Below are 13,433 nucleotides of genomic sequence, written 5' to 3' on the forward strand. Positions count from 1 at the left end.
CGATCGAAAGACAGAGATTAAAATAAACACTTAAGTATGACGAGATAATCACTAATGCAGATTATAGAAGTTTCTTATTTGTCATTTGTGAATAATTTCGTGATAAGATATTTTCTTTTTGGGTGTGTCGAGTAGATCTTATTGAGACATTCCACGCGATGAATCATTTCACTTAAATAAAAATTTCGCAATTAAAATCGAGAACCTTGTATAAAAGTAAAGAGAAATATTGGACAGTCCTATACGAGCTTTGCTATTTTTATGAATTCAATTTAATCGATATGTAGCTCGCTGTACATATTCTTAGATAACAGATAAATATTTGATGTAAATACCGTAATCGTCTTTTAAAAAAATGTCCAAGTATTAGATTAAGTTTCACCCCGTGACCTTTTAATGACCACGAAGAATAAATTCTCGAAGGAAGAGGAGAATATTTGAAAATAGCACTCTTCAATCACGCGTCGCGACGAGATCTGATTTTAATTTGCTAGAAAAATTGATAAGTGTTGCTTTTTCTTTATTTCTGCTCATTTTAGTGGCGCGAAGCTTGCGCGATCGTGTACATGCGTTCTTTAATGCGATCTATTTGCGAATTTCGCTGAAATGGCTCCCTCTTATTTGCATAGTTCTTGGTCCCAAAAGATAGAGGAAACTTGAAATTTTATGTAATACTTTTTTAATTATTCTAAAAATGCACAATCATCACGATCTATAAACTATACGGTGTAACATAGAAACCTTTACCAGTTTGTTTTCATCTTTCCATTTGAATATTTCGCCAAGTTTGATTGACGCTATAATTACATGTAAATTAATAAAATAGTAGATGGTACAGTTTGCATTCTCCGGCACAAGTAATCTCCCACACAAATTGCTTTAAAACTTTCCATCTTCAATATTTCACAATAATGGAAGTTACATTGTCCACGGTAGATGAAATATAACGATGAAAATTGCATTAAAAAACGGTCACAATTTAACAGAATTTCATTTAATATTTAAATACGTCCCTTGAAAATCCAATTCGATTTCGTTTTTTAAATCAGTTTGCAAATTCCATCGTACGAACAACGGAACGCTGTTTATTTTTTATTATTTAAAATTTTTATTTATATAAAAGTAACAGTTTCGGACATGTCTGTATTGGCACGATAGCAGAAGGAATATCACGATGGTTGACAGAAATAACACCAACGTTCAGAGCTTGGAAATCTCGTCCTTTTCAAACTGAATTCCTTCGCGAAATTTACAAACGTCTCGCTTCCAAAGTGTTCGAAGTTAATCTAACCTGAAAGAATTTTAATATCTTCCGTTCGCTGGCGCGGAATTCTGATCGAGATATCAACTTTCATGAGGGAAAGGGATCCATCCACTAGCTTCGCTCTGTTTTTCTATCAAAATGATGACACGTGACGGTTCGCGGAAAAATTTACATTCACCGCGTACGCGTTGCTCGTGCTGCGCGATACCGGGTTCGGTTCTCCAAAATCGAAACTGTTTTACATTTTCTGTTCGTCTCGAAACGCAGCCATAAATCGAGCCAACCTTCGCCGTGCGGACGATATGTTTGCACAGCTCCTCTGCATAAATAAATCGTCTCGTATCGCCGTCGAAACTTACATAATAACAGTTACAATAATTGCTTTCTTGAAAGGAATGACCCACATTCGTTGCGGTACAAATTTGATTTTTATTAACCTCTAGTTAAAGAAAAAAAAAGGAACCGAATACATGAACTGGAACCTTGCGGATAATTCTGTTGAGTTTTTTTTACTTCTTTATTTGTTATAATTTTATTGAACGCTGAGAGACAATGTAACTTTCCATATTAATTTTTCTTGCTTACGAGAGTGCAAGTAAATAAGTAATTTAGAAGGAGAGATGTACATACATGTATCAACTACTCGAGGGAAATTAGTTCTTATGAAATTCGAAATATTGGATTAATTAATGAAGTAGGTGCTCGGTATATCTGTATTTATTCTTACTTACTATTACTAACTCTAGTTCTGTAAAACTTTACTTACCACGACAGTTCAACTGTATTTATCTGTAGCTCTATTGTATAAGTTAAAATATCTATAATCAGCCACTTTTAAGAGCTACTCGTAATAAATATTCCTTATTCAAATTTAACTAATTACTGTACTTTTGAAGAAAGATATGTAAGTAAAATAACCAACAATATTAAATTGTTCTTAAAATGCCGTTGTTATTAATTTTGTATTGTTTCAATCTACCACAGAAATCAGAATGTATCACTCTGAAGTGTTCGAATAAATTCAATTTTCATAAAATAAAAATAAATAATACGTCGTGGAAGATTGACCAGCATGGTTCGATTGCGCGCGATCCTTGAGACCGTCTTAGCGCTTAACGATTATGTCCGGAGACATCTTGCAATTATGCTAATCCCGCAGGTTCAAGTCGAAGCTAGTCAGATGTCTCGCGAGCTTCTCCTACGTGATACGCAGCCTGCTGAACTTGGCGGTAACGATATTCACGCCATGCGTCGCTCTGAAGGCGGTGATCGGGCTGCCATACTGGGCCAGCATCATCGGGATCACGACGATATCCGTCATCTTCTCCATCATGGTATGTACGACATCGAACAGAAACACTTTGCGCGTGTCCCTCGCGAGCGTACCCGCGCCTTCGAGAAAATCGAATCATCTTCCCCTGGAAACTTTTTCCTGAGCGTTGCTGATGCCGACACTCCGGCCAACTTCAGTAAAATTTCGCCGAGGCGACGGAAAATCTATTCTTTTGATTCTATGGGACACACGGAGACTCGAGGAGTCTCCAATTCCTTAACGCGACGAGTTTAGATAGGGTTGGGTGGTTGGAGAACTCGAGCGGCGAGAAACTGGACGTGGAAATTAATTTTTAGAAAGTTTCATTGGGCAAATGCATATCGGCGATTATTTCTGATAAGGGGCATCGATAATGAAAAATGTGGAAAGAGATAAGAACATTTAATGTTTCAAAAAAATGGGACAACCCAAACATATACTTTTCTGGCTCAAAAAGCAACCGAAAAGTCTTGTACCATTTTCGAATCTGAAGACTCGTTTACAAAATACGAGCAGTTAAAGTTTTCGCGTGTGTCTGTCACGAGCACGGAATGCGCGCACGTGCGCCACGTGATCAGCTGACTGGGGAAATGGCGCGAACCCATGAGCCACAGCAATTCATTTCAATTAATCATATCTCCCGAATGAAGACTCATCATCCAAAATGGTTCAGTACTTTTTGATTCATTTTTGATCGAAGGATTTATGTATACATTGTGGGTCACGAATAAGACTATTCATTCATGAAATATAATGAAATATAATTTTAATATAATAACATGAAATATAATTTTAGAGTCAAACTGATATTCTAATATTCCCTCTCTCTTTCCTGAAACTTGTATAGAATACAAGTTTACAGAGTTTATCATTATTAAATATTAAAGTGCACGACCATGAAACTTTGAAACCGTTCGCGCCACATTTACGAGGCATCAATTATTCAAAAATTGAGGAGAGACGCAGCGTTCGTTGGGCATTTCCGGTGGAAAGGTTCGTAAATACGACACGCGCGTAAAGTTTCTCGCGGCGCGGAAAGAACACGTAACTTGAAAGCGACGCCGTTAATTCGCACGCATCGTCGCGAGGTCACATTTTAATTCGACGTCAAATCGGCGCTCGCGTGCGTCATCGAGAGCGGTTATCAATCTTGTTAATCGAATTAGGATCGAGTTCGACCACTTTCAGCTGATTTTGTCCCATTAACTGAAAATGATCCGTTTCAGGTGCACTGTAGACTACGTCGGACAGATTTTTTCCTTCGATGAAATTGTATTGCGTAACATGATGCAGTCTTGAGAGCGTAAAAATTATTTTTGAACTAGAACGTTATCTATGAATTATTTTAATTTCATTAGAAAATAAAAGATCAAAGAAATTTAAGTCGTTTGGGTCACGTGCTCAAAGAAATATAATAGATATTATAAAATAGTTCCTTGTTTAAAAGAAGAAAATTAACACTTTTGGTTTTCAGGGAGGACTGAAAGCAGCCATCCTCTCAGACGTTATTCAAGGCCTGACGATGATCGGTGTTTCGTGCGTGATAATCATTCATGGCGCAATTGAAATCGGCCCCGATAAAGTCGTGAATGTGACGCACGAGCGTGGTCGACTGGACTTCTTCGAGTAAGTGTACAAACATACAAATCGTCTTTCTGAACTTGAGGTTCGAGAACTACCTTTCTTATGTAAAGGCATTATACGGAAAAAACTAAGTAATAATTGATTCTTGAACTATAAGATTATGAAATGAAATAATAGGTTTCTACCTTAAAATAAAAAAAAAAAAAACAAAATTGATAAGCAAGACCTTCTGGAAAATTATTTAAACAATGCACGTGACGGTAATCGTGTAGAAATATATGCTTCGTTATCTTTTGCTCGTACTCAATTATGCAGTGCCAGGGGATGAGGGAAAATTAAGCCGAGTTTGAATGTATGAATTTCGTGCAGTGAACGGGGGTGACTTTGCACTCGTAGTGGAGTAGAGGTGGGTTCCTCCCTGTCGTTCCGTCATTTAGGTACGGAAAACCGAGCGGCAGTTGTCGCTAAGACCGGTAATAAAATTACCCGACATTCATCACGTCGTTCCAGTTCAAAACACCATTCGTACGAGGGAACAAAGGAGGAGGAACAAAGTAACCCCGATTTACGGCACGGAAATGAATAGGGTACCTGGCGGATTAGCCTCGGTCTACATTTACTCCGAAACTTCGTGAATGGCTAAAACGATTGCGGCCATTCTCTTCGTAGAGCCTTCTGTATCGGGGCGTCTTAGGTCGACCGTTCACGTGAACCCGCGAGAGAGGATTTATCCGAGTATTTTCGCTACTAATTGCCGGGAACGTTTTACTTTCAGCATGAATCTGGATCCTACGTTGCGAGTGACGACCTTATCGGCGACGTTAGGCCAGCTGTTCATGAGCTTGTCCATCTTTGGGTGCCAGCAGAACTTCGTGCAGAGATACTGCAGCATGACCAGTCAGCGCAAAGTTGTCAAGTAAGTAGACATTTCTTTTGTGGAAACGTATGAAGTAATTAACATGGAATAAGTGGAATTTGGTAATAGTAAACACTTCATGAGGGATCATTTGACACGCGAAGGCAAACAGAGAATCCAAATTTTCTGGTGATAATTAATGTTTTTATTATTGGTATACCATCCAAGTGGAAGCGTTACCAATAAACTGGTGAGGTTTACTCGATGAAAATGAGTCCAAACACCATGTAACTCGGACTACTTTCCATTTTTGTGAAATTGGAAATTTTTAGTCAAAATTTTGTTTCTGTCTTTGAACAACCTATACTTTGAATTCACACGAATGGGGTCGCGTTTGGACTCATTTTCTTTGGGATACCCCCACCAATTCATTGATACCCTCGCGAGGATAATGCAACCAATATACAAGTAAGAAATTCTTCCAAATATCCTGTTCAAATCGCCAAACGATAATATTTTTCTAGGTAAAATAGGATACTGCAGTAAATATTTGGGCATTATTGGACCAGTACGTCGAATAACAAAAGTGCAGTTGGGATGTTTACAAGGATGAGCCAATGTGTATTACGTGTGCATGTTTGTTTTATAACGCGTTGGGCAAAGTATTGGAAACCGAAAGAAATGAAATATTTTTGTGCAAAAGGTAAATAATACTCTGCTCCGCATTTTACAGCCTAGCTTGCGCATCATACATATTAGCTGTTCCTCGCAACCGTTCCAACTGTATTTTTCGTTATTCAACATACTCTCCGCATTCTATGCGAATATTTCCTGTAACATGTGAAACTTGTTTTATTTTTCAATGGCTGAAACGTAATATTTCACTTGCTATTCAAATATCGCCAATGGAAATAAAGTCTTTATCCAAACGATGAAATAGTATCAGCTCTGACAGGATTAAAAAAAAAAAAAAAAAAAAAAGACATAATAATAGTGGAGGTTTATCGCATAAAAATTTTGACAAAATAATTGACAAAGAGGGTGGAATAAAATAAAATAAAATAAAATAAAAAATGACTACTCGGTAATATGCAATCGCTTATGTTTTTTATAAGTACGACTAAACAGTGACGTATTTAATTTAAATTGAACGTTGCTCGCAATTCTTGTCAAAATTAATTCCTCGGCCAGTGCTGACTATAAACATTCCTTTCCTCCGTTCAGAGTGCACTATCGCGTACACTGGGTATATACATTAACGGTAAAATTGCAAAACTCTTCGAGGAACCGTGAGGGCGTTTATCCGAAATCTGCACCGTCCTATCCGCAATTTCGTCCCGAAATTACACGGCTTTCGGGGCCAGGCCGTGAATACAGAAATTTCCAGAGCCACGGTTTCCCCCTTGTACGGCTTCGAAGCATGCACAACATTAGCATTTTACGCGTCAGATATGTAAACAAGTATCGCGGGGAGATAAACCGACGTGTTACGACGTGCAAAGATTAGCGCCGGAACACGCACGTGAAAACCACCGTTTCGGAAAACTTTATAGCCCAACAAAAACCACGGGCAACGTACTCCTCTGTTTACTCTCAAGACTGGACGATATTTTGGAGCGATCAGGTGATCGCCACAATTAGCATTTACCGATCATTCTACGTGAGAAATTGCCTATGAGAAACGAGCAATATTTCGAGTTTCTTTGGGATGAAAAGTATCCGATATACCGAATTGAAATTTTGTATACTGTTTGGTGTATCCGCAGAGATATTGTGCGATTTTCTTTTAATGAAATTTACTCTGATAGTAAACAACTTATTAATACAACGATACCGAGAAGATTAGTTTCTACAGTCACGAGTTAAATACTCTGGAATTTTTTTCTTAAAATGTCCCCGAGATATTCAATTGAAACTTCGTCTACTAATTAAAATGCTTCCAAAGACGCGACATGAATTTTTGCACGTAGTTCATTCTAGTACTAACCGAATTATTTGTGTTATCCTGAACTCAAAGTGCCCTCGAGTTTTAATCTGAAAAGTGCCTGCAATTCTTTTTCTTTTTTCTAATCGATAGCGTGGGAGATACGCGTAAGAGGGGTGCGATGTATCGTTTTGCAAGTTGAAATCACGTCGATAGGCAAAGTGGGTTATCGAGAATGTTCTACAGTAACGTTGCCAAGCGCTTCTTCTTTGATTCACTTTGCCCTCCGACGCAGAAGAGTCAATTGTCCCGCGTGACTCTTGAAGTGGTCGTCTGGACTGAGTTTCAATTAAAAGGTCAACTGTGCGCGGGGGAGTTCTCGAAGTGAGTCATCGTCACGCTGTCGAGGCGCAAGAATTTTTGCCTGCCGCACGTTATCTTATCGGTTATTATTATGATCCGGTGGCATGCGTCGCGTGACGTTACATGATAACCAAGTCACTCGGAATTATGCAAATCGTAACACATATCGACTCGTTAATTTCATTTCCGATTGGCCCCTATCCGTTCGGCCCTGGTCCCCCGCATGGCACTTTCTCGATAACACATCGATTACTTTCCTCGAGTTCACCGATCGAATCGCTCCAGAAGCTTCTTCTTTGACAATTAATTCCTAGGAAATGAAAACAAATTACGAACTTTCTTCTTCCACGATATTTATATGCGTCTTAGAGACTACGAACAAAATTTTTTAGTTACTATATCTGCCCTGTAATTTCATGGATTACTCGTTAACGGAAATTACTGTATAAAAATGTTTAACAGTCTCGTCGACGCTTCGTTATATAATTTTAGAATGAAATACGCAAGTTTACAGAGTAAAGCAGAGAAAGATAGAGGCAACGACCGGCCGAACGATCAGAAACAATTTATTCCAACTTTTCGAGTGAAATATCGACGCCACAGAGGCACGCGGAAATTTTTCCGCGCGGACGTTTATTAGAGTGTAAATCGCGAAATACGTCGCGGCGCACGTTGTCACGGTACAAACGTTCGGACGAACGGATTTTTATTAGAATATAATCGCGGCATGTCCCCGCGTTTCCTCGCGATAAAAATGTCCCGTGGAACGGATTTTTATTAGACTATAATCGCGAAACGCGCCGTTCCGTCAGTTTATTGCGCGGTTTTGAAAAATTGCCCAAGCGTTTCCTGATACAATTTCCCACCGGTAACAAACAGTCACAGAGAGTTTCCCATCCGTCGATACATTGGGATTCGTTCAATTTTCAAATTGAAACTAGCCTTATTTGTGTATTCTGCGAACTGAAATAATCATTAATCAAAGGAAAAAGTAATTACAATTTCCATCTAATATTTTCGAATATTTCACAAGCACACAAATTAAAAAAAAAAAAAATATCGATGATAAAGTATCCCGATTCGATTTGTTTATTCGAGTAATTCGTTTGCCTAAACGACGTCGATCTGTGCCGTGTCTATATCACATAGTCCCATATAGGAATTCCTTGGAAAGGTTTCCAGTTCACGAACTTCTGTCCGCACTTCCCGTTACCACATATTCAATGAGTCCCTTCCCGCTGCATAGGGGTGGAACGGGGGTTAAATGGCACGCAGCCAAACTCTTATCGGTAGATACTCTTGGACCCGAGTAAGGTCAACACTATCAGCACTCGACTATATAAGGAACGGCATACGGTTCCCGTTGATAAAATCTACTCACCTCCGGAGCTCGCCTGATTTGTTGCACGAAAATAAATATCGATTCGCGGTGGTTATGAATTAATTATATTTGCGATGCAATACGGGACAATTTGATCGCTCTATATCGGTACCACGCGAAAGGGAAATTTCGCTGACACGGTTGCGCCTATGGAGATCGTTTTTAATTTAGTTACTCGAGAACGAACAGTCATTAATGTTCAAGAACGTGTACATGGATTACTTACATTTGTATAAATATGTGTACAAAGTATTAAATTGACGGTTATTGTACAATTTTGTTTAATTGATGAACAATAAAAGACGTTTATAGACCCTCGTGTCCTCATGTGTAGAGTCAAGGGGCAGTGATTGAGATTTTCTTCCTGAAAACTTCCATAAAACACATAAAATTCAAACTTTCTATGCTTATTGGTATACTTGTCAAGAAACTAAATTAATTTTTTCATGTCATTTTCTTTAATATTATATTAGTTATTAATGCAGGAGACTCTACGAAAAATAGGGTACGGAGATTCGAAACCAACGGCCAATGTCACTGCCCACAATTTATCATTAAGTTTTAAAACAAAGGGTTAATAATATCTCAGTGTGTATCGAGAATGTCACCAAAGTTATACAGCGCTTCGAAAGTACACTTAACCCCTTAACTTACATTCCTTAACCATTTTTAACTACGACGTTTGTTTCAGGACAATGATGGCCAACATGCCGATAATCTTCATCCTCTTCTCACTCTCGTGGGTGGTTGGAATGGTGATCTTCGCCAACTACGCTGACTGCGATCCCCTGTCGCTCGGCTACATCTCCAAGTTCGACGAGATCGTACCGTTCTACGTGGAGGACAAGTTCCTGAACATTCCTGGATTGCTGGGTCTGGTGATGGCCACGTTGTTCAACAGCGCGCTGACCCTGGCGGTCTCGAACCTGAACTCGCTGGCTACGGTTACGTTCGAGGACTTTTTCGGTCAGATGCCTTCGCTGAGGGATCTGAAAGATAAGCAGCAGCTGCACGTGATCAAGCTGATCAGCGTTATCTACGGCGTGCTGATAGTGGGCGTCAGCTTTCTGGTGGCGATGCTGTCTGGTGTGATCGAGTCGTCGATGTTGATGACGTCCGCGACGTCCGGCCCGCTGCTGGGCGTCTTTCTATTGGCCATGCTGGTACCGTGCGCCAACTGGAAAGGCGCTGCTGCTGGGATGATCTTCAGCCACGTGACCACACTTTGGATCACTTTCGGGCATCTGACGATGACCAACACCGTGGAAACGTTGCCTTTGTCGACCGAGAACTGTCGCAACGACACGTTCTCGCCCTGGATCACGAAGCCAGGTTACATGGATTTCGGTGCTGTAAATGTGTCCGTGAACAGGACGGGCCTCTTGACCGAGTCAATGGACACCATGGGTCCCATAGAGTTCCTCTACAGTATATCCTACATGTACTATGCGCTGATAGGCAGCATGTCCACGGTAATCGTCGGCATAATAGTCAGCCTGATCACCGCCGACCCCAAAGGGGACATGTACGAGGAGCACCTGCTCCATCCCCTTGCGGTGAAGATGTCGAGATACTTCCCTGGAAGACGGAGACTCTACGCGAGCAGCACCAGGTTGCGGAACGAGCGCAACGGGGCTAACGCCACCTCCTCCTCCTCTGTGACCTCGATCGCGAATGGGGTGGAAAAGAACGGCACTCTCCAAGGGATCGTGGATGATAATGGGAAGCTTCACATCGACAACGGTTACATCGAGAAACTCAATGCTCTTAAGGCCGTCTCGTTGGACGTGACCAACGAGGTCAACAAAGGTACACGGCTGTGAGGTTCGCGATGGTGACTCGGGATGATTCAGGGATTGTTCGCCTCTGTGGCTCTGCTGTGATGATCGATGAACATTGTTAAGTAGCTGCGATACGGGAGCGATGAGGCCAGGACTTGTGGAGGATGGCGTTTCTTAGGTTTAGTTTCTGGTAGTTGAGACACTTTTAGAGTAGGACAGTCGACGGCGGTCGGGGTGTGAAAGGGTGTGGCGGTTTTCAGGGATGAAGGTACCGTTGAATTTGATCTGAAGCTGTGTGGACATAACCTGAAATTATATGAATCTGATTTGGAGCCTTCTGGACATCACATGATGCTACATGGTTTTTACCTGAAGCTACAAGGACATAAAGTCAGTCTCACAAGTACCCTTTATGTCGATAGAAGAAATTTCTCTAAATTAGATGATAGGTTTCATATTTTCAAATAAATATTTCATTATAAATACACACAGTCGGCCCAATAAATATTCGTACCCTATATGTCTATTGAAGAAATTTGTTTAAATTGAATGGTAGGTTTGATGTTTCCAAGTGTATGCTTGTATAAATATGTTGATGATGATGATGTCATTCGCAAGCTTCTTCAATAGACATGAAAGGTACGAATATACATTCGTAAAGTTTACTCATTTATAATGAAACATTTATTTGGAAACATCAAACCTATAATTTACTTTACACAAATTCTTCGATAGACATAGAGTACTTATGAAACTAACTGTATATGGTTCTAATCTGAAGCTACATAAACCTGACATCAAGTATGTTTACAACCCGTACCGTCGTTTCACCCTCTTTGACGGTCGCTGCCGTCGAATCGCTCCGTAGATCTTGACCCACGAGGATAAGCGAATCCACGCGTGGTCATCCTAACTCGTTTAGAGTATATCCTTAGACACGTTACGAGCAGAATGTTACAGGGTAGGCGCTAGTACAAAGACGGGGCTCGGGGCCCGTCGAGTCGCTTAAGAGCTGACACGTGTACGTGCATACGATGTCAGAACCTGTACATACGCGTATACTTAAAGAGAGTAATTGCGTTAAGTGGATTTCTAGAAGGATGCGTCCTAAGGACTACGCTCGCTCGGCTCGATCAGTTATCCGAGTCTCCGTATCGCGGTAGCTGCAGAATATACTGGGGATCCGAAGAAATTGCATCTGATTAGAATTTGGTGACATCAACGTTTCTCGGAAACATATTTTATTTTGCTCAGAATTTAGTTAGGCACCAATTAATAGTATTGTTATTATGAAAATAGAAAATTGCGGATTGGAGTCGCGAGGATAGAACCTGACATTTACCCTCCGATTTCAATCTGGTTTTGTAGGGTGGCGGGGTGTCGGTATATGTAGAATATTAGATGTAGATACTCCATAGTTTTAATAATGGAAGTTCAATGTTCCTTAGGTTGTGGTATCTGTATATTAATAGTTGCGTAAATGTAAATTGTGTAATTACCTTCATCGAAGTAGAGTTCGCGCATCTATGAATTAATCAAGTATCTACACCTAATGTTCCAGGTATCCTATCAGAGATCCATGCTCCACCATCCTGCGAAAACACGTTCAAATTAAAGGAAAACAGTTCTTCTTGGATAGATGCATTCTTTGCAGGTCCTTGCAGTAGAAACGGTGGCATTTATCGGCGCGCGCAACGGTGGCGTCGCGCTGCGCTGCGACTACCGCTGACACGATTTCCCACCCTCTCGTTTCCTCTTCCTTTGACGTCCTTTTATTCGTCTGGGCTAAGAGACTGACGGCCACTTCGATCGACGAACTTCGTACGCGGAGCACTTAAGAAAACGTAGTTTCGAGTTCAAGGAACTTCCCTTTAACGTTTGCGAAGCCCTTATTTTTGTTTTCGCAAATATTGCCATACGGACACTGTACGTTATACGTACACGCGCGTGAAATACTCATTGTTCAAAGTCGGGGACAGGGTCGGTGGCTTCCCCGGAATTTAGAATATTACCGTGTGCCAAATAATCTCCACGCCCCGGAGACACGATAGAGAATTAAGCGGAAAGTGATTTGTATTAATTTGTGACTTGGCGAACGTTGGCACATGTGCTCGAACCTTGGCGAACGTTGTTGTCACATGTGCCCGAACGAAGCGCTTAGATTTCTTCGCTCTGATAACCAAAACATTTGCGCTGATAATATAATTTATAGCAATGAAATCTCTGCAACACTGATTCAACCCCTTTCGTTCGACAAAGGGTCACGTTCTACGGGATTCTCTTTACAGGAGAAATACTTTCCTCTTCGTTCGATGGATCCGACACGAAAGGAATTGACATTTGGATTTAGGTCTCAAGTAATAGAATTCCCGACGTGAAGCACGCAGTCTTCCGTGCAGCCCCGTGTCCCGACCCGCCCCCGCGTTAGCGTGTAATGAAAGTATTGAATCGTGATAAGGTTGCGAGGAATCAAGTGGATGTTAATGCGTCGAATTCAGATTCTTAAGGTCAGAGTTTCTCGCGATGAATGATTCGCTAAACGAGTGCGAGAAACGCGATGACGCGGAACAAAGTTTCGCTTCGGTATGCGTGTGTCTCGCGTGCGGCCCCCGCCATCGACGATGGGAGGGGGAAGGGGGGCTCCGTTCTCACGATATTATTAAGTTTTATATGTACTTCCTAGAGCTAGGCACTATTTTTATAACGGTAGCGTGTAGCGGTCGTTAACGACGTAGATTGCGTATGGATCTGTACGAAATACTGTGAATATTTATTTTGTTCTTTTTTGCATACAAATATATAACGTTTTATAAGTGTTCTGTTGAGAAATTCCGTCTTCTTATTTTCATCGATTCAGTAATAATTTGTTGTTAAATTCATTAGAGAATCGTTGTGTGAATTTCACAAATTTTGCGCTCCTGGTTCAAATTCCCACTGCTAATGCTATGACGATGGCTTCGGGCGGTAG

General features: G+C 40.8%; 1 protein-coding gene across 2 annotated transcripts in view; it reads left to right on the forward strand.

Moving 5' to 3' along the window:
* Positions 1-13,294, forward strand: part of LOC128887772 (sodium-coupled monocarboxylate transporter 2) — a 56,371-nt gene extending 43,077 nt beyond the window's left edge. For both annotated transcript variants that reach the window (XM_054144095.1, XM_054144086.1), the window contains exons 4-7: positions 2,424-2,598; positions 4,051-4,202; positions 4,936-5,076; positions 9,376-13,294. In XM_054144095.1, the coding sequence (XP_054000070.1) occupies positions 2,424-2,598; positions 4,051-4,202; positions 4,936-5,076; positions 9,376-10,507 (1,600 nt within the window). In that variant the 3' untranslated portion in view covers positions 10,508-13,294. The remainder of the gene's footprint in view (positions 1-2,423; positions 2,599-4,050; positions 4,203-4,935; positions 5,077-9,375) is intronic.
* Positions 13,295-13,433: the final 139 nt, after the last annotated feature.

This window comes from Hylaeus anthracinus, unplaced genomic scaffold, assembly GCF_026225885.1.
Source record: "Hylaeus anthracinus isolate JK02 unplaced genomic scaffold, UHH_iyHylAnth1.0_haploid 0, whole genome shotgun sequence".
NCBI lineage: Eukaryota > Metazoa > Arthropoda > Insecta > Hymenoptera > Colletidae > Hylaeus > Hylaeus anthracinus.